This window comes from Typopeltis vanoorti, chromosome 25 (assembly GCF_054136105.1).
Source record: "Typopeltis vanoorti isolate ZY-2024b chromosome 25, IOZ_Tvanoo_1.0, whole genome shotgun sequence".
Lineage (NCBI taxonomy): Eukaryota > Metazoa > Arthropoda > Arachnida > Uropygi > Thelyphonidae > Typopeltis > Typopeltis vanoorti.
This window is the reverse complement of record NC_143573.1, coordinates 71,376,920-71,403,854: the sequence shown is the minus strand read 5'-3', so window position 1 is coordinate 71,403,854 and position 26,935 is coordinate 71,376,920. Positions and strand designations below refer to the sequence as shown.

The 26,935-nt window shown below is 36.3% G+C and overlaps 1 protein-coding gene across 5 annotated transcripts in view; it reads right to left on the bottom strand.

Moving 5' to 3' along the window:
• The window catches only part of LOC150092840 (dynein axonemal intermediate chain 7-like), a 497,248-nt gene that overhangs the window by 92,208 nt on the left and 378,105 nt on the right, over positions 1–26,935 (bottom strand). For 4 of the 5 annotated variants that reach the window (XM_090414468.1, XM_090414471.1, XM_090414469.1 and 1 more), the window contains one exon: positions 21,636–21,818. The exons of the other annotated variant lie outside the window; for it this stretch is intronic. In XM_090414468.1, coding sequence (XP_090270594.1) covers positions 21,636–21,818 — 183 coding nt within the window. The remainder of the gene's footprint in view (positions 1–21,635; positions 21,819–26,935) is intronic. 5 annotated transcript variants of the gene reach the window in all.

Genomic DNA, 26,935 nt, shown 5'->3' with positions numbered 1-26,935 from the left:
GATTCTCTGAGTGGTAGATTAACATTGGTTTTGCCTTGCAGTCTCCACTTGCATTTGCTGCTAAAAGCAATGTTAACCTATCATTCATTGGTTTATGCCCAGGAAGTGTTTTTTCTTCTTTTGTGATAAATGTCCTGTTGGGCATTTGCTTCCAAAATAACCTAATCTCATCACAATTGACGACTTGATGAGATAGGTATTCTCCTTCTTCTATAATTCTTGTAAAGCTATTGACAAATTTATCTGCTGCTGCTGTGCCAGCACTAGCTGCTTCTCCGTGTCTGACCACACCATGAATTCCTGTTCTTTTTTTAAAGTTGCCAAAACAACCTCTGCTACCTTTGAAATCATCATCATCATCATCTACCTCAGAACTTGATCCTGAAGTCTTCTTTTTCAAATCTTGATAAATCTGTTTAGCTTTCTGACAGATTGCATTTTGAGATGTAGTATCGGCAGCCATTTCTCTTTTTTTGATTAAAATTAGTAACAGATTTTCCATTTGCTCAAAAAGAAGCTCTCTGACATTCAACCTCGAAGTTCCCTTAGCTACCATAAGTTCTTCTTTCTTAGCCAAAATGGTTAATATTGTAGAATGACTGGTTTCATATATTCGAGCTAGCTGCATAACTTTCACACCTTCATGATGTTTTGCTATTATTTCTTTCATCTGTTCAATAGAGAATATTTTTCTGTTTTTTTTTTTTTCCCTCACTAGCTTTTTTTTTGGGACCCATTTTGTCACACCGTAAAAAAATAATTCACTCTATAAAAAAAAAAGATACGCAAAATACGGTATTATTATTACAAATTGTACAACACTAAAACAAGGGATACAAAGAACATATCATCATCTGAAAATAAAAGTAAAAGTTCGAAAAAAAAACTTTTAGAAATAAAAGTTAACAGTTAAATTCGAAACCTGCAATTTTTAACTTAGTGCATTTTGCTTTTAAGGTGACGATATTAGATACAGCAATTACCGTAACATAGCAGCTTATAGATACAATTATTATTATACAGATGAGATTTGATTTTGCCTTTTGATGGCAAACAAACAGTGACACGCACCTGCCAATTTATTGTCTACATGAACCAACACATAAAAAATAAATGCTTAAATACTCATTTTCATCATAAAACGCATTTATAACTACAAATTTTAAAATAAAGCACAGTACACTACCAGAAAAGAAACAATAAACGGAAAACGTAAACAGCTGGCTATGATGGCTCAAACATATCTGAGCTTCACAGCTATGCCACGTGGCTGTTCCTTATTCGACAATGTCTTCCCGCACGTGGCTGAGTGCGATCGGAAAATTCCGGTTTTTTAGATCGAATAGAGGTTCACATAATCGAGAGTTGTTAACCAAAGCCTGTGTCATTAACCAAGAGATTTTTTTCTTACAGCCACTCGTCGTTAACCAAGGCACCACTGTATATCCCTTTTACTCATCTAATGCTCTTGTAACTTTATCATAAAAGGCTAGCATATTACTAAAACAAGAGCATCCCTTCACAAATCCATGTTGACTCTCACAGATAACATTACCCTCATCTGCCCAATGCTGCATACGGTCTCTCACTAATTTTTCCAAGATCTTAACAACTACTGATGACACACAAACTGGCCTATAATTAGACACTTCCAGTTTGCTACCGCCCTTATGCAATGGCACTATCTTACCTTCCTTCCATTCCATGGACATCTTTCCCACAGCGAGACTTTCATTGAAAAGCCAGGTCAAAGGCACTGTCAGTTCCTTAGCACATTCTCTCAAAACACATGGTGAAATACCATCCAGTTCCACAGCTTTACTGACATCCAGAGTACTCAGTATGTGGAACACACTATCCTCCTGCACCTCTAATTCTCGAAACTGCCCTATACCTCTAGTATTCAAATCGACTCCTCCATGATGAAATACTCCAATAAAGTGTTCATTGAACAATTCCACTATGTCCTCTGCATCAGTCACCCTATTCCCATTTTTATCCCACAATCTCATTCTTCCACAGTCATTTCTCCTCCTACTGGCCACATAGCTAAAAATTTCTCTACGATTTTCCTTGGATCTAAGGGCCAATCTTTTCTCATATTCCAGTTTCGCCTTCCTTACTATTCTAGTCATTCTCCTGGCCTGTGTCTTATATTCTTCATGCATCTTCTCTTCACCTGTCTCCTTATATCTCTTTCATAGCCTCTTTTTCGTATGAAGTTCCTGTTTAATATTGTTTGCATTCCACTTTACTCCAAATTGTGTCCTCTTCTTCACTCGTGGAATACAGCTTACCATTGCTGCTAACAAATATTCCTTCACAATTTCTCAGCACTAATGATATCCCGGCCTTCCAATTCCTCCCCACATGAAACTTTCCCAAGTTGACGTCTAAGACTATTATAATCACCTGCGTTATAATTCCACATACGTTCCCATCTCTTTGATACTCCTGCATGTCTGTTCATTTTCCAAGTCAAAACCATATGGTCACTCTATCCAACTGGTGGGAGAGATGCCATCTCAGTTATTATCAACTCTTCTGATGCTATAACCAAATCCAAAACTCTTGAACCTCTTGTTCCCTCTGTTACATGTTGCCTAAGACATTTGTCCCTCAAGAATTGTAGAAATTCCATTCCCTTATTGCTACATGCATCTTCCTCTCCCCAATGTATACTACTGTAGTTAAAATCTCCCATAACAATCATTCTTCTTGCACTTGCCACGCTCAACTGTCTAGACATCTCCTGGTCCCCACCCTCTGTGCTCCTTGGTCTGTAGCAACACCCCACTAAATATCCTGTCTTGCCTACCTCTACCTCACACTATACGCTTTCAAAATCATTAGTGTCACTTCCTTCCAAAGCCTCCACTCTTAGAGGACATAGGTCATCACTTATCATAAGCAGTACCCCACCACCACGCTTTCCCCTCCTATCCTGATGGAGGTATGAAAGTTTTACAGTGACTGCACTGCATAGTTTAGAACGCTTGCACAGAGGGGCAAATTCCAGATGATTGGAGTAGAACACTCATAGTACCCATATATAAAAAGGGAAATAAAACAATGTAATTCTCACATTGTTTTATTTCCCTTGATGGCTCATAACACCACTTTTGTTTGGTGTAATACCATATTATCTGTATTCTATGAAAAGTTATAGCCAAATAACCAGAAAAAAGAAGCCCAAGTCGCTTAGGTTGATTTGAAGTAGCTTTCCTTCATTTGAATGTAGCCAATGAGCATGAGTGTTTAGAGAGCCAATCAGGTGTCATCTTATTTTGGCAATGAGCCAAAGTGAACCTAGCAGCACTCTTAGATACTAACTTTAAAGGTGTTTATGCGTAGAGCTTGCAAACAACTTTCTCACACATAACTGTAAACAACTTTCTTGTGTTCTTACACATAGCTATATACAAAATTCCGATGGCAAAGCATTGCCTTTTTTTTTTATGTTAAAACAGTAAATACAGTCACTTCCCATAGGGTTAACTATATTAATATTTAGCAAAATATACATAGAAATAAACAAGGTTATTTACAATTCTCATGAGACTTGACCTATGTAAAAATCGATGTAAAGTTCTTTTTTTGTTATTTTTAAGCTACATCGAATTTTACAACTATTCTTCTTTTAATCAAGATTTTCATCTTCACATTTACTATCATTTCTGATTCTGATCCCCAGTAAATTATAACTTTCAACAATTCCTATTTTATCTCCCTCTATTATAAATTCATTTAAATTACCAGAAGCCATCACTTTTGTTTTGCTAATGTTTAAATTAAGCCCAGAATAATTGCTTAGTTAATTTTGTTGCGTTGTCACTTTTCACTAATGTCCCAGTCGGTGGCGAATTTAGGCACAGGTGAAGGAGGCAGCCGCTGCTGGCCCCGCAAGGCTAGGGGACCTGGCCCGCACTATATTTTTTTTTAGTAAAAATTTGAAAAACTAATATTCCATTTTGTTTCAATTTTGTCTTAATTCTTGGAACTACTGTCTGTACTGTTGTTTAATTGTAACTATATAATAAAATAAATTCTATTTTCATTTTTGTTTTCCAAATTGACCGCTTCGAATAAAGGCGGTATAAATGGTTAAGGAACCAATGAAATTCTTGTAACCTTCAGTATCCTTTATCCTTTGTTGTGGTTCGGTTGTTGTTATTCTAATTATAAAATAATTGTTTTGAATATATATGCATATTTAATATTTTAGGCATGAAATGAACGTACTTGTACGGGGCAGAAAAAAGAAAACGACAAAAGGAAAAATAAAAATTATCGCTCTCTCAAAAAAACTCCTTGGAGGTTTTTTAGACTTCATCTTCATTTAAATTTCAGAGCAACGAAGATCGTCAACCAACACGTGATGAACGAGACAAAAAGAAGAAGAAGATAGTCTAAAAAATGCTAACATAATAGAAAACGCTGAACAAAATGAAGAAAATTCTGTGAAGGAAGAAGAAGGTGCCAAACATGACGAAACAACCGACAATGCTGAACATTTGAACAAGATGTGCAAGACACAGAGGAAAATGCCGTAGAAGAAAAAGAACGAGGTGATGATGCAGATCAACATAAACAACCAGACTCCGATAATTTTCCAAAAGATATCGCTTTATGGCAGTGCAAAATATCGGAGAAAATGGTAAATTACTTTGTAAATAATAAACTGTGCAATATCGGAGACATAACATCTTTAAAAGTTGAATATAATGACAGAAATCAGACTTACTACAGAAATATTTCAAGTGTTCATTTTTACTGTGAAAAAGCAAATGGCACAAAAGAATATCGAGAATGGCTTATTTTTTCAGAAAGTAGCAAAATGATTTACTGCTATGTTTGCAAACTGTTGAAAATTTATTTATCACTAGGTTAGACTATAATAGATTTAGTTTAATCCTTTATCCCAGTGAGAGCAAACAAAGTTTGCGCCTGAAAATATCTTCAGGACTGAATATAGTGTTGTACTATCTTATCCAGTAAGTAGTGCAACACCAAGGCAACTCGTGGCAAAGGTGGAGCAAGCTACCAGGCACTACTGCACTACTTACTGGATAAGATAGTACAACACTATATTTAGTCCTGAAGATATTTTCAGGCGCAAACTTTGTTTGCTCTCACTGGGATAAAGGATTAAACTAAATCTATTATAGTCTAACCTAGTGATAAATAAATTTTCAACATCTTTCTCTAAATCCAGAGTAATTTTTAAAAAAGGTGATAAACCTTTTGGCAACTCCCATAGGCACAGATGACTTGCTACTGCTTCTGCCTGGTATCTCCAGCTCTGGGCCTGGCTCCCACTGAAGAGACCTCAATAAAGGTCGAAACTAGTCTGGGTAGATGGCCAATCCCTTTAATGCATAACAGTATACATATCCACATAGGAAATGTGTTTTGCATTATGGGAGATACTGGGTTAGAAGTGCCTGGTAGCTTGCTCCACCTTTGCCACGAGTTGCCTTGGTGTTGCACTACTTACTGGATAAGATAGTACAACACTATATTTAGTCCTGAAGATATTTTCAGGCGCAAACTTTGTTTGCTCTCACTGGGATAAAGGATTAAACTAAATCTATTAATGTTTGCAAACTTTTTACACGTTCTATTACTAAATTTAGTACAGGATACAATGATTGGAAAAAATCTTAAACGCACATTGAAAGAACATGAATGCTCTAAAGAACATATTTCCTCAATGTTAATTTAAAAAAAAAGATTGTCGATAGCTGGACGTATTGATTCTCATTTGATTAATCAGATTGAACAAAAATATTGGTGAGATGTTTTAAAAAGAATTGTAGCCACAGTAAAGTTGTTAGCAAGTTTGGGTTTAGGATTTCGGGGGCACAGAGAAGATGAAAGTGTTGGTGGTGTTAACAAAAGAGGAAATTTTATAACTTGTATGGAATATTTATCACAGTTTGATGAGTTTATTAAAAATCATTTAACAAGGTATGATAATATCAGAAGTGGGAAGGTTAATTACTTATCTCATAAGATATGTGATGAATTTATTGCTTTAATGGGGACTGAAATAAAGGAGAAATTAATTTTGGAAGTTAGAGAAGCTGTGTATTATTCGTTGATCGTGATTCCACACCCGATGTGAGCCATATAGACCAGTTAACTTTTATATTGAGATATGTAAATAGTAAAGGAGATGTGCTGGAACAGTTTTTTTGGTTTTCTGCAATTAAATAACCATTATGCAAAAAATTTAGAGGAACTCGTTTTTTTACAATTTAAATGCTCTATCTTTAGATATAAAAAATTGCGTGGCCAAACATACGACAATGTGGCAAATATGGCTAGCAAATATAATGGTCTATAAGCAAGAATTAAGATGTTGAATGAATCGGCAATTTTCATTCCATATTCCACTCACACACTTAACATTATTGGAAACTCTGTTGCAGAAGCTTGTTCAAAGGCTGTTTATAATTTCGATTTCGTACAGAACGTATATAATTTTTTTTCTAAATCTACGCAACGATGGAATTTACTTACAGATAGTTTTGCCGATACAAATTCCAAACATATTAAAAGAATCAGTGACACAAGATGGTCATCATGAACTGATGCCATATCTGCTTTGCAATTAAATTATAAACATATTAAAACTATTTCTTTTAAGGTTACACAGTCCCTAAATTCATAAATATGAATGCTGATCAGAATAAAAATGATGGTCTAACCATTCCAAGAATGTGGAGGACCCATCTGCAACCTTCAAAGCAACCACAAAGAAAAATCTCAATACAAGAAGACTTGGTGAAGTGTTTTTTTTTTTTCCCTGAACATTCAAATGTACTGTATAAATGTAGTACTGTACAAATGTACTGTATAAATGTAGTACTGTACAAATGTACTGTACAAATCCAGAAGATAATCGTATTATAACAACAATATAAACTGTATAATTCCAGAAGAATCCTAGTATATGTGGACTTTAGCAGAGTTTATTGTGGTTTTTATTGGTAATTTTTTTTTTTTTAAATCACTAGAGGGCAGGCTAAGAAAAAAGATTAACAACGTAGATGTAATTTACCTGTATAGAGTGCAACAGCATGTAGCTTGGTTCTTATACACATGTATCCTTCTGATGATGACTTCAATACAGGGGTCGAAACGTCAAGTTATTATTTTATTATTAATCAGTAAAATAATCTTTTCAACACGTGTGTTTTATGTCCCTAAATTCATAAATATGAATATTAAAGCTGTTCTTATTAAAATGAGCGAAATGAACTTGAAAAACCAGATAATAGATTGCAAGCCAAAACATTGTCAAAATATTTCGATAAATACGAAATTGCAGTGTTAACAATATTATGGAATAGATTATTGCAAAGAATAAATAACACGTCTTTCGCTTCAAGAAGTTCAAACACATTTGTTGCAATGTGTAAAACTTTTAAAATCTTTGCATAATTTTATAATGGTGTACGAAATTATTTTGAAACCACAGAACGACAAGCAAATCTATTAACTGATGAAACAAATTATGAAATAAACCGGATAAAGAAACAAAAAAGACATTTTGATGAATTAAATACAGCATCAAATAACACGAACAAGACAATTCTAACAGCTCTCAAATTGTTTATCGTAGAAACTCATAATATGATTTGCGATAGATTGAGTACCGAAATTTCCACCAAAATTAATATGTATTCTAATGTGTTAAGTCATTTTCAATTATTTTTTGATCACAATATGAGTAAAGATGACATAAATGATTGCATTTCTAAATTGGGAAATATATATAAGAATGATACTGAAATTAGCTATTTCAATGACAAAGTACATCATTTCTTAAAATACATAAAAGAAGAAAAAATCACATGTCCATTTCAAATGTACAAAAAAATTATTATCAGATTGCAATCAACTGTAGAAATAATACTAAAAAATTTTTTAACAATTTTTGTTAAATTTGTAATATTTGTAATGCTTATTTACATATTTGTAATGCTTTGTAATGCTTATTTGTAATGCTTCTGCAGAAAGCTCTTTTTCCGTCCTTAAGCGTGTCAAGAATTATTTAAGAAATTCATTGGGGCAAGATTGACTATCAAATTTGTCACTGTTTATTGAAAATTCTGTATTACAAGAATTAGAATTTGATTTATTAATTGACAAATTTGCTGCTGCAAAAAGTAGAAAAGTGCCAGTATAATTTCATAAAATACTTATGTACAAATGTACTAAATACTTATGTAATATTTTAATAAGAACAGCTTTAATACAGACTGTACCTGAATGTGATTATAATATTATCGAATTGTTCCAATAATATGTAATATACAATTAAAGTTGCCTACCTATTTTCATATTTATATGTATGCAAAACATTTTATAATTTTTGTTGTGAAGTAATTATTGTTATGTATGTATGTGTATGCATTGTGCAATTATACATAAAATATTAAAAAAAAAATTAAAATGAATTGTTTGTAGCTTAATAATTTCAAGGGCCCTGAAAATCGCAAATGCCTCGGGCCCCTTAATGCCTAAATCCACCACTGGTCCCAGTAGATAATACAAGTTCCTTTCCAAAATATTTCCACTTAATATTTGCAAACCTTTTAAGCACTGCCTTAAATTGTGGTATTTTTATCTGCAATGACCAGCTCTTAAAACAAATTGAAGGAGTAGCAATGGGCTCCTCACTTTTACTACAACTGCTATCTCAGACATGGATTCTTTTTAAATTTTGCCACTTAATTCGGCTCTCCCACAAGCCCAAAGTATGACTAAAGTACATAGACTATCTTTGCTATTTAGCCACATAGTCCAGAGGCTCTTTCTAACTTTTTTTACCATTCCTCAACATTATCCAACCCCAAGTTACTTTTACTGTTGAAGAGAAAAAAAGGGTGCTCTGGCCTTCTTGGATACTATGGGTGGGTTTCTCATGTATTCTGTTTATTTGTAAGTTCACATACAAACAGTCAGATACCTACATGTTATATCAGACATCCTCCCCAAAAATTTGGAGTTTTCAAAACTTTAGCCTCCAGCAAATTTCATCGTCAGGACCTCCACCACATCTGGAACAACAGGGTCTACTTATATCATTTGAATAAAATGGTTAGGAAACCCTCACTAATTACTCAAAAAACACCCCCCCCCCCTCTAATTAAACTACACATGCATCATATCCCTACCCTACATTAAAGTTATAACAGATAAACTGGGCTCACTCCTAAAACAACATAAAATTAGAACAGTCTACAACAAACCTCTGGACAGTCTCCATCTTCCCAAGACAAATCAAGGATCAACCAGATTTTTTCTCTCTGCTTCCCAGGTGTTTACAGTATTCCTTGTCACTGTGGAATTCAGTATTTTGGACAGACAGGATAGACTATGATATTAAGAAAAAAAGAACATAAGAAGTATATTTGGTATGGTCAACCTAAAAGTGGACTAGTACAATATATCTTGGATGAAAACCATTTCATCATATGGAAAAAAGCCCGGCTACTACACAGATCCTGTTTCAAATTGCAGAGACTGTTCCTGAAAGTGGCAAGTGTTCTACAGAACCCAGTGAGCTGCAATAGGATTGATGGTGTAATTCTATATAAATTATGGCACACTGCCCCATCCTGTCGTCAGTAGTAATCACATAATATCACTCCAGAGAACACTACTTGTCTTCCATACATGTGATTGTCCTTGTTCTCAAGGTCATTTTATTCTTTGCTAAGTGTGTCTTTGAAGTACCTTAGATAATGCTATCTTGAGCTGGTAAAATGTCCAACTGTGCAAATAATTAATTAATTATTATTATTATTACAGGTATCTCCATGGAGTCAGTAGACTCATCGTGGGAGACCCAAACTATCAAAACAATACTATCATATCTCTTCTTGAATTCATTTACAGATGAAGAACTCACAACTGAGTCAGGCAATGCATTCCACTCATTCACCACCCTCCAGGCGAAAAACCTCGTTCTCACACCCTTGTTAACCACACATTTCCTTAATTTCCAGGGATGACCTCTTGTTCTTCCATCACTATCACACAGCTGAAACATTTCCCCTGAATCAATCTTATAAAAACCTTTTAGTAATTTAAATGTTTCTATCATATCCTCTCTTCTCTGCTTATCAACCAACCTTTGCAATCCACAGGCTCTCAATCTATCAATGTAGGGAGCATTTTTTACATCACTCACCAACTTAGTTTTACTTAGTAAATTGTTTATTTTCATTCCAGCTTTACATATTTTTTGTTTCAGAAACTTCAGCATGAATCATTTGTATATTTATGCCCACAAAGGAATCTTGAACAAGGTAATTTTTTTGTTTCCATCTTTTATTATTATTATTTCATCATCAAACCATGTCTTAAACTCATTCAATGATTTTATACTCACCATACTTTCAAACGCATTCCACTCGCACAGCTTTCCTTAAAGATCTTTTTTAGATTATTATTATTATTTGACACCTCCAAGGAATCCAAAGACTCATTTAGGGAGGGCACTTACTCCACAACTCTTGTCTCCACCATTCAAGCCACCAACTACAACGAACCGCAACTACTTTCATCATCCACACCAATGCCATCTACCGCTGATTACCACCACTAGATTTGCCATCTACCACTTTTCACAGACAATCACAAACATCCATGCCCACGGCAGGACTCGAACCTGCAGCCTTTTGGCTGGATACGCTAACCACTCGGCCAGCCAGGCCGGCTTAATCTGGTAAACTTCCTCACTAAATTATATCTCAATGATAAATGTTCCTCTTCCCCCTATCTATAAGATTCTACAAAATTTCTTCAGTCTGAGTCCTGTCCTATGTCACCCATATATATATATATATATATATATATATACTGTCTTACTCCACTGGTATCTATCCCACAGTCTGGAAATTGGCCTATATTCAACCCATTCCCAAGAAGGGTGACCAGTGACCCTTTCAATTACACAGTGAATGTAGAGGACCCTCCTAAGCAATTCTGACCATAATCTAGTGCTCATTTCCTCCCCCATGCAACAATGCTTACACAGCCACTCCCATACAAGAGTAGTTTGGCATTATAACAGTATCAAGTGGGACAGCCTCTGCAACTTTTATGCTACGTTTCCCATGGTTGGACTATTGCTTCCAATCTTCCAATCGAAACATATGCACTGAACTTAATCCTCAAATTATAACCAAAATAATCCTCATTGGCATGGAAATGTACATTCCCCACAGTACTCTGTCTGACCTGCCATTCCCTAACTAAACCCTGGCTTTCCAAAAGATGTATCAAAGCTGTATAAATGAAAAACCAAACATACCATTACTGACTCAAATCAAGAACTCCATCCTCCTTTAGAGCTTATACCCAAGCCCGAAATAAATGCAAAAAAAAAAAACAATCACTGCCCCCAAAAAAGAGTTCAAAAGAGCAAAAAGCAAGAAATTAGCAGCCTGTCCAAACAGCATCTGAGCCTTTTGGTCTATTGCCAAAGCAATTGGTCATAACTTCTGCCCAACACTATTCCCACCTCTATCATACCCAGATGGCACCACTGCAACAACATCAGCTACAGAAAAGGCCAATCTCCTGGCCTCACACTTTGCTTCCAATGCACACACAATCGGCAATGGCAAATGTACTCCAACCATTCCAGATGCAATGCCCACTATATCCTTTTGCCAGAAAGAGATAAGTAAAATACTGCCCAAATTAGAGCAAGAAAGTCTCCTGGCCCAGATGGCATTCCTCCAATTGTCCTGAAGGTTTGTGCACCAAAACTGACTCCTGTCCTTCTTGGAAATGAGTTATATTCAACTCATTTCCAAGAAGGGTGACAAATCATTGCCATCCAACTACCGTCCCATCTCGCTTACCTCACTCATATCAAAAATAATGGAAAAAATCATCAATTCCTAACTCCTATACTACCTTGAAGCTACCTGTCTAATAAACGACCACCAGTATGGATTCCGTTGCTGCCAATCAACAGGAAATCTGCTCACATATGTCATGGAGAGGTTTGGTGAATCTCAAGCATTTGCACTTGATATCTCCAAGGTGTTCGACCGGCCCTGGCACAAGGGCTTACTAAGTAAGCTACCATCGTTTGGTCTATCTCAAGACCTCTGTAGTTGGATTGCCAGCTTTCTATCTGGAAGCACACTATGCATGTCAGTGGATGGTTCCTTCTCCCCCAAGTCCTGCTATGCTGCCTCACCGTGGCGGGGGGTGGCCCTGGGCAGGAGGGGCGAAGCATATTGGGAGTATCATTACTCCTGGTAGGGCCTACCAAGGCATGAAGGCCATCCCACTATGCCCAGCTAAATGCTAGCAGGCGAAGACAGAAGAGGAGATTGGCACCATCTGTCTTAATTTACTGCCCATTAGACATTCATGGTGAAGGATTTAACACAGCACACCATGCCGGCTCGGACGTCTCCCGGTTCAACAAGGTCCATTTGCCATTTGGTAGCAGCTCCAGGGGTGGCAATGCGAAGTTAGCGACTGGCGCTACCACTATCACTGACAAAAATAATGGAAAAACTGGATCCAGATTCAAACTCTGCAACCATTTAATGACCAGAACCTGGAATATCAGGACTCTACTACAATCAGATCAACTCAAATTGCTACAACATGAACTAAAAAAGATATAAATGGACTGTTATGGGACTTTGTGAAATTCAATGGCCCAAAACAGGAGAGCTAACAACAGATGAAGGACATTTGCTTTTTTACTCTGGATGTGACTGCAGCAGAAAGGAAGGTGTTGGATTTTTGATACACAAATCATCACGAAATTCTGTCATGGAATTCAACCCTATCAATAGCAGAATTGCTCTGGTCCGTCTGAGAGGAAAACCACTCAATATCACTATCATACAGGTCTATGCCCCAACCACAGATCACGAGGACTCCGAAGTAGAGGAGTTTTATGGTCAACTTAATTCAGCAATCACCAGAGTGAATAGAAAAGACCTTTTGATTGTACAGGGTGATTGGAATGCCAAAATTGGAACAGACATCGGCAAGGATTATCTCCCATTTGTCGGACCATATGGCTATGGGGAGACAAACGAAAGAGGTTTTGAATTGATCAATTTTGCCTCACAAAATGAACTTACCATTACTAACACTCTATTTCCCCATAAACCTTTCAGAAGATGGACATGGACTTCCCCTGATGGAAAAACACACAACCAAATTGACTTTATCCTTGTAAGCACAAGATTTAAAAACTCCATCAACCTCACAAGAACCAGATCATTTCCTGGAGCCGACATTGGCAGTGACCACAATATGGTTATCGCAACCGTGAATATGAAAATGAGGGAAAGATTACCTACAAAATCAACTCGTAAAAGATAATATAGAAAAATTAAAAGATCCCCAAATAAATACACTATATAAATACAAATTAAAACAAATTTTTGACACAAGCTTCAAGAAACATAATAGTATCGAATCTAAAACCAAATACTTCTCACAAAAGATAACTAAGACAGCTGAAAATCCTTGGATACAAAAGGAAAATAAATAAACCATGGATAACCAACAATATTTTGGACCTATGCGACGAAAGAAGATATTTGAAATCCCATATTAATAGTGGTGATAATAGAGAACAGTATAAAAATACTAATAAGATTATTAAAAAAGAAATCAAACATGCTAGAAACTTATGGATATTGGATGAATGCAAAAATATAGAAGAGGACTTAAATAAAAATAATTCTAAAAGTGCTTTTCAAATTATCAATAAGCTAACCAAGCCTTTTACCGCAATTAATCGGAGCATAGAAGATGAAGATGGAACTCCTATCACGGATAACCAGAAAATAATTGATAGATGGAAATGTTACGCAACCAAACTTTTTCAAAAGGACCCTCAACTGACCGATGATATTTTGGATGAAATTTTGCCAGGAGGTTCGGAGGAAGGAGATTACCCGATATTAAAAGAAGAAGTTATTGCAGCAGTTAGCTCCTCAAAAATTGGAAAATCACCAGGAAGTGATGGTGTCACAGTGGAACTGATACGCGAAGGAGGTGACATCATCATAGACACCTTGCTAAATTTATTCCAGGATGTATGGAACACAGAGACTTGGTCTTCTGATTGGTGGACTTCTGTCCTTGTGCCTATCCCTAAAAAGGGAAACAGCAATAAATGTAGCAACTATAGAACAATAAGCCTTATTAGTCATCCAAGCAAAATCCTGTTAAAAATACTATTTCAAGAATCGAAAAGAAAATAGAAAGCAGACTATCAGATGAACAAGCAGGTTTCTGGAAGTCCAGAAGTACAATCGACCATATTTTTACAATACACATACTAGGTGAAAAATACATAGAACATAACAAAATAATCTGTCACAACTTATTAGGCCTTCAAAAAGCTTTTGACTCAATATGGCACGAGGCATTATGGAAAATTTTAGAACATTATGGTACTGACAACAAAATCATTAGGATTATTAAATCTCTTTATTCCTCATCTGATATGAGAATTGAAATTAAAAATTACAGCAGTGAACCGTTCCGGGCAGAATGGGGGATAAGACAGGGATGCATCTTGTCCCCTCTTCTTTTTAATTGTTTTCTGAAATATGTCATAGATGAAGCTCTTTATGAATATGACACTGGAATAGTAGTTGGCGGACTAAGAATAAATAACTTACGTTTCGCTGACGATATCGATCTTCTGGCAGAAAGTGAAGAAGAATTACAATAGATAACCAGCCATGTTTTCGGAACATTAAAAAAATATGGATTATACATAAACCTACAAAAACAAAAACAATGATAACCTCAAAATCAGACATTGAATTCTTAAAGATACAAATTGGCAATAAGCAAATTGAGAATGTAAAGAATTTCCCTTATCTAGGAAGCACGTTGAGTCAAGATGGTCGTTCAAAAACTGACATTAAATACCAAATTGCTAAGGCAACCGTGGCCCTACAGAAGTTAAAACCATTGTGGGGAGATAACAGAATAGCAATCACAACCAGACTAAGACTGACACCTTGGTGAATTCTGTCCTTTTGTATGGTTGTGAGGCCTGGACTTTATTGAAGGAAGATGAGAGGAGACTCCTGTATTTCGAAATGAAAACTTACAGAAGACTTTCGAGAATTCCCTATACTGCTCACGAAACCAATGAAAATGTCCGAAAACTGATTGGCTCAATAGATGGGAGAAAAAGGGAAAATATTCTGACAGTCATCAGAAGAAGACAGATGAAATGGTTCGGACACGTGGAGAGGGCTAATGGCATTCCAAAAGCAAACCCTAGAAAGAATCGTTCCGGGATCAAGGGTTAGGAGCTGACCTTGATTAAAATGGACTGATAACATCAAAAAATGAACAAATTCCTCCCTTTCTCAACTGACATCAAGAACAAGAACCCGAGACAACTGGAGGAGGCTAGCAAAGAGTATCACCTACCAGCCATGAATGACCCAACAGTTCATTTAGGACTATGGGAGAAGAAGAAGAAGAAGGATGGTTCCTTATCCTCTCACCATTCAACTAATGCTGAGGTTCGACAAGGTTCTGTCCTCTCACCAACCCTCTTCCTACTATATATCAGTGATCAACTTCAGCTTACCTCCAACCCAATATACAGTTTTACAGACAACAGCACATTGCACTCCCTTTCTTTTGGTAAACCTTACTCCACACAACTCACCTCAACCTACAGAACAGCAACCACCACTGTCCTCAATTCAGACCTCCAAGCCATCCTCCAATGGAGTACAGACAGGGCTGGTTTTAGACTGTTAGACGCCTGCGTGCAAGAGATAATTAGCCGCCCTGGAGGGTAAGGCTACACTAGTGTTTTTTTTCGAACATTTTCAGCAGTGAATAGAACATCTGTTAATTTGTTTTTCTTTAAAGAAAACAGCTTACAACAAAAGCAAAATACACTATTGGATTTTTCAGAATAGATTAACCAAGTTCTTTGAACTTTTTCATCATTAGATAAGAGTCTTACAAACTGTGACGTGGAAAATGATCTTCCATTGTTATCTTTAATAAAGTTTATATTTTAAGGTGTTACAGGTCCCTTATGAATTATGAGTTCTAATAACCGATTATTAACAAGATGGCCAGGTACAAGGATCCCCTAAATCACATTCTGTTGTGAATTCAGCACAATTACCAGAAGGACTACTTTGTAAATTATCCCCACAACTTGATTTCGGCATTGACTCTTCTTCCTGGCACAGTTCTGAATGAAATTCAAACTTTTCATTTGATTTTACACATTCCACTTTGATTTCGTCCTTACTATCTGGAAAAGGTTCTGAAGTGATTGATGTTGTTGAGTTATCTTCGTCTAACTTTATATATTTCAGTATGGATCCTCGTAATTTTTCCTTTTCCTTATCACTTTCATTCTTTCCTTTGCGATAAAAAGCAGCAGACAGACGTTTAGTTTTCCTATCCGACATATCTAAACATATAATAAAAAACATTAATAATAATGGTAATAATAATAATAATAAGCACAAATTATTTTTTCTCTTTTTGAATGAATAAATAAATGTTGTAATGACCCAAACTGATTTAAGCCTTTCTGTACAGATTCTGAAAAAACTCTGATCTGTCTGTCAGGTCTATCTGAAAGATGGTGGTATATTTTATAACAGGCACTAGAAAAAAAACAAAAAATTGTAATTCCATTTTTTTCCCAATTATGTATTTTTAGCAGCAAAAAACTAGGCCAAAACTATGCTTCGCTTGAATGAACATTCCTTGTTGAGTGAGGTTTTTAAAGAGATAGAGAATGAAACCCAAAGAAGATATTTCAAAGTTAGCACCGCTATAAGTTTTAACAAAGTTATGTTCCTATTTCATCACCGATATTTTAATAACTATAGGCTATATCGAATTTATTCCTTTGGCCGCCATAGAGATTTGGCCACCTGTATGTACGCACGCCCTGCACACCTATTGGAACTGGCCCCTGGTACAGATAACCTAGTCAATTTCAATGCAAATAAAACCCAGTACTGTCTCATTGCTCATAAAAAAAGAACCATTTTCTCCCAGTATTATTTTTGACAACATTCAAATTTCCAGACAATCTGAGATTTCTCTTCTTGGAATTACACTGACATCAAGCCTCTCCTGGCATAAACACATAACAACCATTGCATCCTCAGCTTCTAAAAAACTAGGATTTCTCTTTAGCTCAAGACATTACTACACCCTCGAACAGCTGTTAACCTTATACAAATCACAAATCCGCCCAACCATCGAATACTGCTCCCACATATGGGGAAGGGCCCCAAAAGCTCCCTCAAAATGTTCAATTCAATACAGAGGAGAGCAATCAGACTTATTAATGACCCATCTCTTACAAACTCCATGCCACTTTCACACAGACGATCGATCTCCACACTGTGTATTCTACAAATATTTCCAAGGAAAATGTTCATCTACAATAGCAACACATGCAGCTGCTGCTCAACATTCCTTCACAGTGCACCTTGAAACCCATAGAATAAGTTTCTTCTCCTCCTCCTTCATCCCTGCAACTGCTGTACTATGGAACAGTCTTCCCCTTGCTGTGTTCCTCGAGAATATAATATACAGTCATTCAAATCTAATGTGAAAAAGTACCTTCTTTCCCAACCCACAGGGGATTGGGCTGCGAAAGAAAATCAACTAACCAACCTCTCGTGTATGGGCTTAACATAATAAAAAAAAATCTTTCTTCATACCTAGGATTCCAGTGAATGGAAACCACCTTAGTTGTCTCTGGACCTTTATAGTATATTCTAATTCCCTTGAAAAACTAGGGGACCAAATCTGCATGCAATACACACACACACACACACACAGTAATCCATTTTCAACTAATCCAGGGATCCAGAAAGCAACACTGCACAGGCGAGAAGTTTTCAGAGATATGTGGCGAGTGAATTTGCAGCCTCGTTCTGAATGCCAAAATATTATTATTATTATTATTATTATGTGCCACCTCTAGGGAGTCCAAAGACTCATCGAGGGAGAGTGTGCCAACAGCATAGAATGATTATCCCCTTCCAACTACTAACCATGCTTAACTTTTTGCGAGCCATTAGTAGCAGAGGCTCTACCAATTGACCAACCTTTGCTGGCAATATTGTTCCATTTTCTTCACATAATTTACACATTTCTTATTTCATTTTAAAATATCATCTCATTTACTATCAAGTTATTTGATCACAGCAGTCTCTAGTGAATTTAATAAAGAAGTTTTATTTTCAACCAGGAGATAGTATCTTACGTAATTAATAATTTATTATAATTAATTTATATAATTAATTATTATAATTATATAACAATAATTATAATAATAAAAATATATAATTATAATTATATAATTAATATAATTAATTAAGTTAGTAATGGCGTAAGTTTTTCGTGTAGTACTATCATATCCTGTACACCCCCTAGAGGGTACATGTCAGGAATTTGATAATGATGATGGTATAAACAACACCAAGAGAGAGAGAAAAAAAAAGCTTTTATTGAACTTACTAATATTTCACTGGTTTTACACATAGCAACAGAGAAAAGCAAACAGCACTGAACTAAATAATCATGGAAAAGATTTTAAATTGTAACTGAAAAAGATACATTGTGCCCTCTATGAGCCAGATAACTGTAAAGTTAATTTGGAGAAGTCACACTCTCTGGTCTCAAAATAACTGTCTCCCAGATCTTCAGCAAATTAATGCAACCATACTTGTTAAGATTAGAAGAGGACTTCATAGCTGATACTGATTATAAAAACAGTCTCTCAGACCTATAATAACTTCTCTGTAACATCAATGTCTTTTTTCATCTAATCTTGTGCGAAGAAGTATCCAGAGTGTGGTCTGCATCCCGACTTGTCATATAGATATGCTCATGTATGTAATTGTTATATTCTTCAAGGTAGATGTTAACTGATCAATGAGTCTATCCAAAGTAGGCTAAATTGCGGTTTCAAGGAACTATGCTCTCAAGTCTATTGAAGAGAATGAATTGTTCTTTAGGAGAATGGATGAATGTAGCTATCTGAATGAGAGGTTTGAAAATGGCATGGAAACCATTGAGTGGGAAGAGTTTATTGTGATCCTGCATGTTGATTGTAGGAAAGATGGGGTGCATCCAGTATTTTATAGGAGTTGCAGCCATTCACTATAAAGGAGTTGCAAAGGTATCTGAGTTCAGTTTCAATCAGCTGAGTCATTTGAGCAAATGGCCTTGGCTCAGTGAGTCAGTATTTTGAGTGCCTTACTGTTGAGAAGGGTGGTTGTGTGATTACTTATGTAAATACCTTTCTCAATGAGTGGGTTTTCTGTAAATGGAAAAGGATAATGTGACATGTCATGCATATCTATGAAAGGGGAGATAATTGTTACTATATATTTCTATGGTGAAGTTTATTATTATTATTATTATTCAGGTCTCCATGGAGTCAAAAGACTCATTGCAGGAGGTCCCTCCTAGGAAACACAAAGTCTCTCATACCACTCCTTAATCTCATTGGCCATTCTCCCTCTCACCACTCTATCAGGCAATGCATTCCATGGTTCAACCGCCATCCATGCAAAGAATCCTCTCCTCACCCTCTTTCTCACAGTTTCCTTTCGTAACTTCCAGGGATGACCCCTTGTCATCACTCCTTCCTGCTGTTCAACCAAACAAAAGAACTCCCCAGTGTCAATCCTGTAACCACCTCTCAACAGTTAAAAAGTCTCAATCATATCAGATCTCCTTCTATCCACCAAACTCTGCAGTACACATTCCCTCAGCCATTCCTCTTAATTAAATTGTACAGTCCTGAAACCATCTTTGTCATCTGATTCTGTACCCTATCCACAGTTAATTTATCCTCTTCAAAACATGGGGACCAAATTTGAGAACAATAGTGTAAGTGTGGTCTGATCAGGGTCTTATACAATGGAATGATAACTCTTCTATCTCTGTAGGTCAACGTCCTTTTGGTATTGCAGCAATCCTCTGTGTTACCTTCACCACCTTTGCAATATGTCCCATAAATTTCAGGTTTCTATCAATCATCAACCCCAGATATCTTGTATCCCCTACTTCGTTCAGTATAGCTCCTCCAATAGAGTATGCAGCATCCCGTCGATGTGTCATAAACCTCAAGACCTTACATTTTGCTGCATTGAACCAATATCCCCATTCATTTTCCCATCTGTCTAGCTTATTCAAATCCTCTTGCAGGGCTACCACATCTGCACTATTACTAATAACCTTTCCCAGCTTCGTATCATCTGCAAACAACTGAAATTATTTTAGGATGTTGGATGTTAAGATGCACAGCTTAACATTTTAAATGTATCCAATGTCTGGACCATGAGGCCAAATATCAAACATTTCATTAATACAGCACAGCCAAACTATTGGTTTAAGCATAGCTGTGTTGAGTGTTACAGAAGTTAGCTGGGAGGTAAGGATGGGGAGAATAACACATTGCAGTCCCATTCAGCTATTTATAATTTTTTTCTTTCCCTAAGAAATAACCTGAATATATGGTGAATCTGAATTATTCAATTATGTCAAGGGAGGGGTGGGGAAAATGTCCCTTGAAGTCAAGGATCCTTCCATGTCAAAGGTGCATTTATGAATAATGAATACCACTGGAACCATCACACAGGATAGCAGCATAACTATTCCAATCCTGTATATTAAGGGTATAATAAATAGCCAAAATAGCCAAAGTTTTATGCAAATATGATCAGCATGCCACTTTCAAACCTCTCGTTCAGATAGTTACCTTCATCCATTCCCCTAAAGAACAATTCATTCTCTTGAATATACTAGAGTGCATAAAGTTCCTTGCAACTGCAGTTTAACCTACTTTGGAGACAGACTGGTAGATCAGTTAATGTCCACATTGAGGAACATAAAAATTACATATGTGAGCATCTGTATGGCAAGTCAGGATTGGCAGACCATGTGACATTTTGTGTAACACCAATGTTACACAAAAGTTGTTCTAGGTCTGAGAGACTTTTTAGAATCAGCATCAGCTATGAAGCACTCTTCCAATCTCAACAGGTATGGTTGCATTAATTTGCCAGAGATCTGGGAGACAGTTATTTTGAGACCTGATAGCCTGACTTCTCCAAATTAACTTTATGGTTATCAACTCTGTTATGACATTAGTTCTGTTTCAGTTACACTTTGAAATGTTTTCAACAATTATTTAGTTAAGTGCTATGTGGTTGTCACAGTTTTAATTTGTGCTCTGAAGATGGTGGGTAGAAAACCAGTGAAATATTATTAAGGTCAATAAATATATTTTTCCATCTCTTGGTGTTGCTGTGAAGCACTATTATGAATGAATCAAATAAAATTTATTAATTTAGAAAACTTCTATATCAGAGATTTCTCTGTAATAACAGGACATGGAGAAATTATTGTTAATAAGGATACAGAGCTAAGAAACTTATGTTTAGAAAGTTATGTTTTGTGAGTTACGTAGAATGTTACAGATGTGACTGGAATAAAAGAAAAGAACTGAAATATGAATTATCTACAGGACATTACATAGGCTTTTGGAAAACACACACAAATTAAAAAGGAAAAACATACATTCCACTTACTCTGAAAAGAAGCTCTGGTTGCATCCATTGTTTGTATAAATGAGTAAGACAAGGTTTATCTGCATACTGAACTGCCAGAAGTCTACTACCTTCTTCTCCAATTTCCATTTCTACTACAACTAAAGATCCCGAAATTGAGAGTTTGGCAATTCTGGGTGATGAACTGGGCTTCAGTTCCCATGCCTGCATTTTATTATTATTATTATTATTATTATTAGTGGACTTAAATAAAGTAAATAGAGTCACTACTAAAGGTCCTACTTAACTACTACTAACATATGAACATATGTAATTTTCTATCTTAAATCCATTAAATTAAACTAATTTACTCATTAAAATCATTAGGAGTACAAAGGAAAAGGTAAGGAGGGTGACTCAGTTGGTTAAGAGAACAAAAAGTGTAGTATGAACAGCAATTAGCTAATGAAGCCAAAAAAATAAAAAATCCTAGGGTGTTCTTTTGATATGTAGCAAGCAAAAAAAAAAAAAAAAAAAAATTATGGTAAGATAACATTGACTGCAGAAAATGGTATAAGGACAACTGCTGCAGAAGATATAGTTGAGATATTGCAAAAGTGACATCATGGAGAGTTTGAGAGCAGTGGATGAGGAGAAGAGACTGAATGTGAGTGAACAAGAGGTATATAGGGAATTGAGCAAACTTGACATTAATAAGGCTGCGGAATTTGACAAGATATCACCACATATTTTGAAGGAATATGCCAGGGAGGTGACATCTGCCTTGACATATTTGTTTCATGAGTCTTAGATTGGATCAAGTTCCAAAGGAGTGGAAAGAAGGCAAGATTGCACTGCTTCATAAGGGAGGGGACAGAACTCAAGCATCAAATTATAAGCTAATCTGTGTGTCAGATGTTTTGGTTAAAGTGTTTGAAAGGCTGGTGAGAATCAGGATCCTGAATTGGGTTGAAAATAATGGTATTATCTTTGATGGATAGCACAGGTTTGCTAAAGGGAGGTTATGTTTTAGTAATCTACTTATTTATTACAATAAGGTTAAAGCAGCAATAAATGTGGGAGATGGCTAAACAGTAGTATACATAGACTTTGCAAAGGCTTTTGATAGATTATCACATAATAAGTTGATGGTCAAACTAGAGCAGATGGGGTTGGATATTATGGTAGTGCATGGGATTGGAGATTGGATATCTGATAGATATCAGCAAGTTGTGTATGAGGGAGCAATATCCCAGAAGAGGAAAGTCGCTAGTGGTGTGCTTTAGGGGCCACTGCTGTTTAACCTGTATGTTAATGATAATGGGGCATATTTTAATGGGGAAATCGAGTTGTTGAAAGCTTTTTCACTTGTTTATATTACATATTAAAGATGCCATTATATTCTTGGTTTCGTTCTTTATCCAAGCATAAGCATTACAAAGTTTGCATATGAAGTAACTTCACAACTGGGCTACTTGGATATAGGGGCTAATGACTTCACATCAATTCCTTAGTATCCCATAATGCAAGATACAAATCCTTACATGCTATGAATTATGGGAAGGGCCATTACCCAGACCGGTTTCAACCTTTATTGAGGTCTCATTAGTGGGAACCAGACCTAGACGAGATACGAAGGTCGAAGTAATGCATAAGTCATATATTTCCCACATACAAGTAGTCAAAATATGTAACACCTTATTACTAAAATACTCTTGGTTAGAGATAGATGTTGAAAGTTTTTTCACTTGGTTATACTATAAATTAAAGATACTGAGAAATTATATTCTTGGTTTCATTCCTTATCCAGATGCAAGTAAACAAAGTTTGAGCACGAAGTAACTTCACGACTGAGCTAATTGTATACAGAGGCTAACGAATTCACATCAATTTCCTTGGTATCCCATAATGCAAGGCATATATCCTTTCAGACTAATATAATGCTGGTATCTCTTTTAGGTCTGGCTGCATAAAGGTCGAAACAAGTATGGGTAGTGGCCCTTCCCATAATGCATAGTATTATACATATATAATATAATATATATGTACATTATACAGACACGCATATGCATAGTATTATACACGTCTGTAAGTATATGTGCCTTGCATTATGGGATACTAAGGCAATTCATGTGAAGTCATTAGCCTCTATAAACAAGTAGCCCAGTCATGAAGTTACTTCATGCGCAATATTTGTGTGTTTATGCTTGGATAAAGAATGAAACCAACATCTTGAATTGTTTGCAGATGATGGAAAGTTGGGACAAACAACGAGTAGTAGAGCAGATTTTGGGCTTTACAAGAAGACTTGAATAAACTGAGTGAATGGGCACTGGAGTGGAAATACCAGTTCAATATTCCAAAATGGAAGGTTTTAAAATTTGGAAAACAAAGATGGGATGTAGAATTTACTCTTGGTGGGGATATATTATTGGAGATGGAGGAAATAAGAGATCTTGGTGTTATGCTGGATAAGGATCTAAAATTTAAAGGACACATCATCAAAATTGTGAGGAAAACACAACAAATTTGGGCAATGATGCAGAGGACACTGACTTATAGAAGTAAGAAGATTCTAGTTCCACTGCATGAGGTTCTGATAATGCAACATATGGACTACTGTGCACAGATTTGGTCACTTGGTTTTCAAAAGGATGAAGAGATGTTGGAGAGGGTCCAGACCATTGACCAAAATAGTTTCTGATGCAAGGGAGTGATTGCCTGAGAGGGTGGTGTCAGCAGAGAATTTGAATGTATTTACGTCATGGCATGATGAACTATGTGTATGACAAAGGGACCTCCTAGATGAGTCTTTGACACCATAGTCTTAGGATAGTAATAATAATAAAATATTTTGTAAGTTTCAAGAATGGTCTCGCATTCTTTCTTCTCCTCCGCCCCCCCCCCCCCTTCACTCTCAACTCTATGAATAATGCTTTCTGTATTAATTTGGTCATCTTACCAAACACTATCTATATGAGATAAAGTTTTCATGGACTTGGCATTTTTGACCATCATATTCTTTGTATAAATAAACCTTTTCTCAATGACCTCAAATCCTATACACTAAAGGAAAAACTCATCAAGTTCAATGCTGCAAGAACAACTCCCATCTTGTTACTTGTAAGAATGTTCTCTCTTTATCTTCCATTACCTTTGGTAATGTCCAAATCTCCAAACAAGATCAGATTTTTTTGTCTGGAATAATTTCATTTAACTACCATTTTCTGGTAGAAACATGTCACTCTACAGTTGAATTATGGTATCCCCATTTTCTGAGTTGTGTTTGGAAAAAACAATGTTTCAGTTTTTTTTGTTGTTGTTGTTGGAAAGATGGTAGTCAGACTGTATTGAAATATTTTGAGTTTGGATCTTTTCTTAACGTTTATTGTTAGGGGTGAAATGCTTGAAAATGGCATTCACATTAGTGTAAGTTGGCTGCATGAAAACTTTCAGCATGAAGATAAAGTTTCAACTTAGTCATTTCCGTATCCCACTGAATACTGCAATAGTATGTTTGTTACAGAAGAAAAAAAAATTGTTATAGACATAACAAGGCACCAAACCAAGCAGTTTTTGTCAATTAAACTGTAATTGAAAAAAAAAAGAAGCTAAAGCCTTATCAAGGCACCCTGTAAGACCAGCCATTCTAGTTACATTCCATATTATTTTATTTTTTGAGCATACTTCACACATGCTGATTGCTTGAACCTATACAGATCATCCCAGTTATGTGGCCTTTCTAGTAGTTGATAATACCAACTTACTAAATAACTTAAGGAATTCACAACGTACAATAGAATATAAATTAAATTAAACTTTAATAAATATTTCCAATATTTCGGCAACGTCACATTGCCATCTTCACAGGAACTTAAAATGAAGACACGTACACGCAGGCACTACACACAGTAAATGAGGAAGAAGTGAGGATGCTATTGTTTCTCCTAAAAGTCCTGATGGTGCCCTCTAGCGGGCTGTGTAGGTATTCTTGGCCGTTGGGCTGAAGGTCTTTTGATGTATGTCTCCCAAATTTGTTGAGGTTTGGCATGTTTCTTAGGGCTGAGGTTGATTCCATGAAAAGTCTTTCAAATTTGAATTTGCTACGGTGTATTACTGTAGCTTTCTTCCACCGTATTCTGTGGCATGTATCCAGAGTATGGTCTGCAAGACCAGAGTGGCTGTACTGATGAAAACGGATGTAGTCCTCGTGTTCTGAAATTCTGATATTCGCTGTCTTGCCTGTTTGGCCAAAGTAGGACAGCTTACAGCCGCAAGGGACCTGGTATACACCAGATAGGTCTAGAGGAAGTGGTTGGTCTTTAGTGGAGCAGATAAGGGAAGCCAATTTTCTATATGATCTGTAACAAGAGGTCAAGTCATGTTTTTTTAAGATTTTGGTAATTTTTTCTGAGGTGCCTCAGATGTAGGGAATGGTGATGGATTTGGAGTAATCCTTGTTGTGAAGGGGGGGGGGATTGTGGTTTATTGGTTTCAATATTTTTGGATTTTTTTGGGGGGGGGGGGTAGCCATTGGAAAGTGTGCTAAGAAGGGGTAGCCATTGGCTGAGAAAGTGTTGAGGATGTGGTTTAGTTCAGTGGCTTGGGCATTGTCATTTGAACAGATTAGTTTAGCCCTGTTGTATAGTGTCTTAATAACTCCATATTGTTGTGAGGGGGGGGGGGGTTGTTGGTGGATGTATTTGCCTGTATGGGTGGGTTTTCTATAAACTGAGAAAACCAAGGTTCCATCAGGTTGGCAGGTGACTAGTGTGTCTAGGAAAGGGAGGCTATTGTTTTCCTCTTTTTCCAGGGTGAATTTGATTCTGGGATGTTGATTGTTTAAGTGTGCTAAGAAGGGGAGGAGTGTGTCCATGTGGCCAAATAGTGAACACATCATCAATATAGCAAAGCCATATGGTTGGTTTTTTGTGGGGTGGAGTTTAAGGCTTTCTCTTCAAAAGTCTCCATAAAGAAGTTGGCCAAGGGAGGAGAGAGTAGTGAACCCAAATGGCTGTCCCCTCTATTTGTTTGTAGAATTTTCCTTGCCAAACGAAATAGCCTGAGTCCATTGTGAACTGAAATAGGGCTCAGATATCAGGAGGAAATTTAGCTTGGATTAACTCTAAGGTTTCCTTGAGTGGGACATTTGTGAATAAGGAAGAGACGTCAAAACTGACCATTATGTCAGTATGTTGGAGTGTAAGGTTTTCTATGCTGGCTTTGAAGTGGGCTGAATTTTTTTATGTGTGATGGTGTGTTGCCAGTATTGTGTGTTAGTGCTTTCGCCAAATGTTTAGCTAATTTGTATGTGGGGGAATCAATGCCATCCACTATGGGAC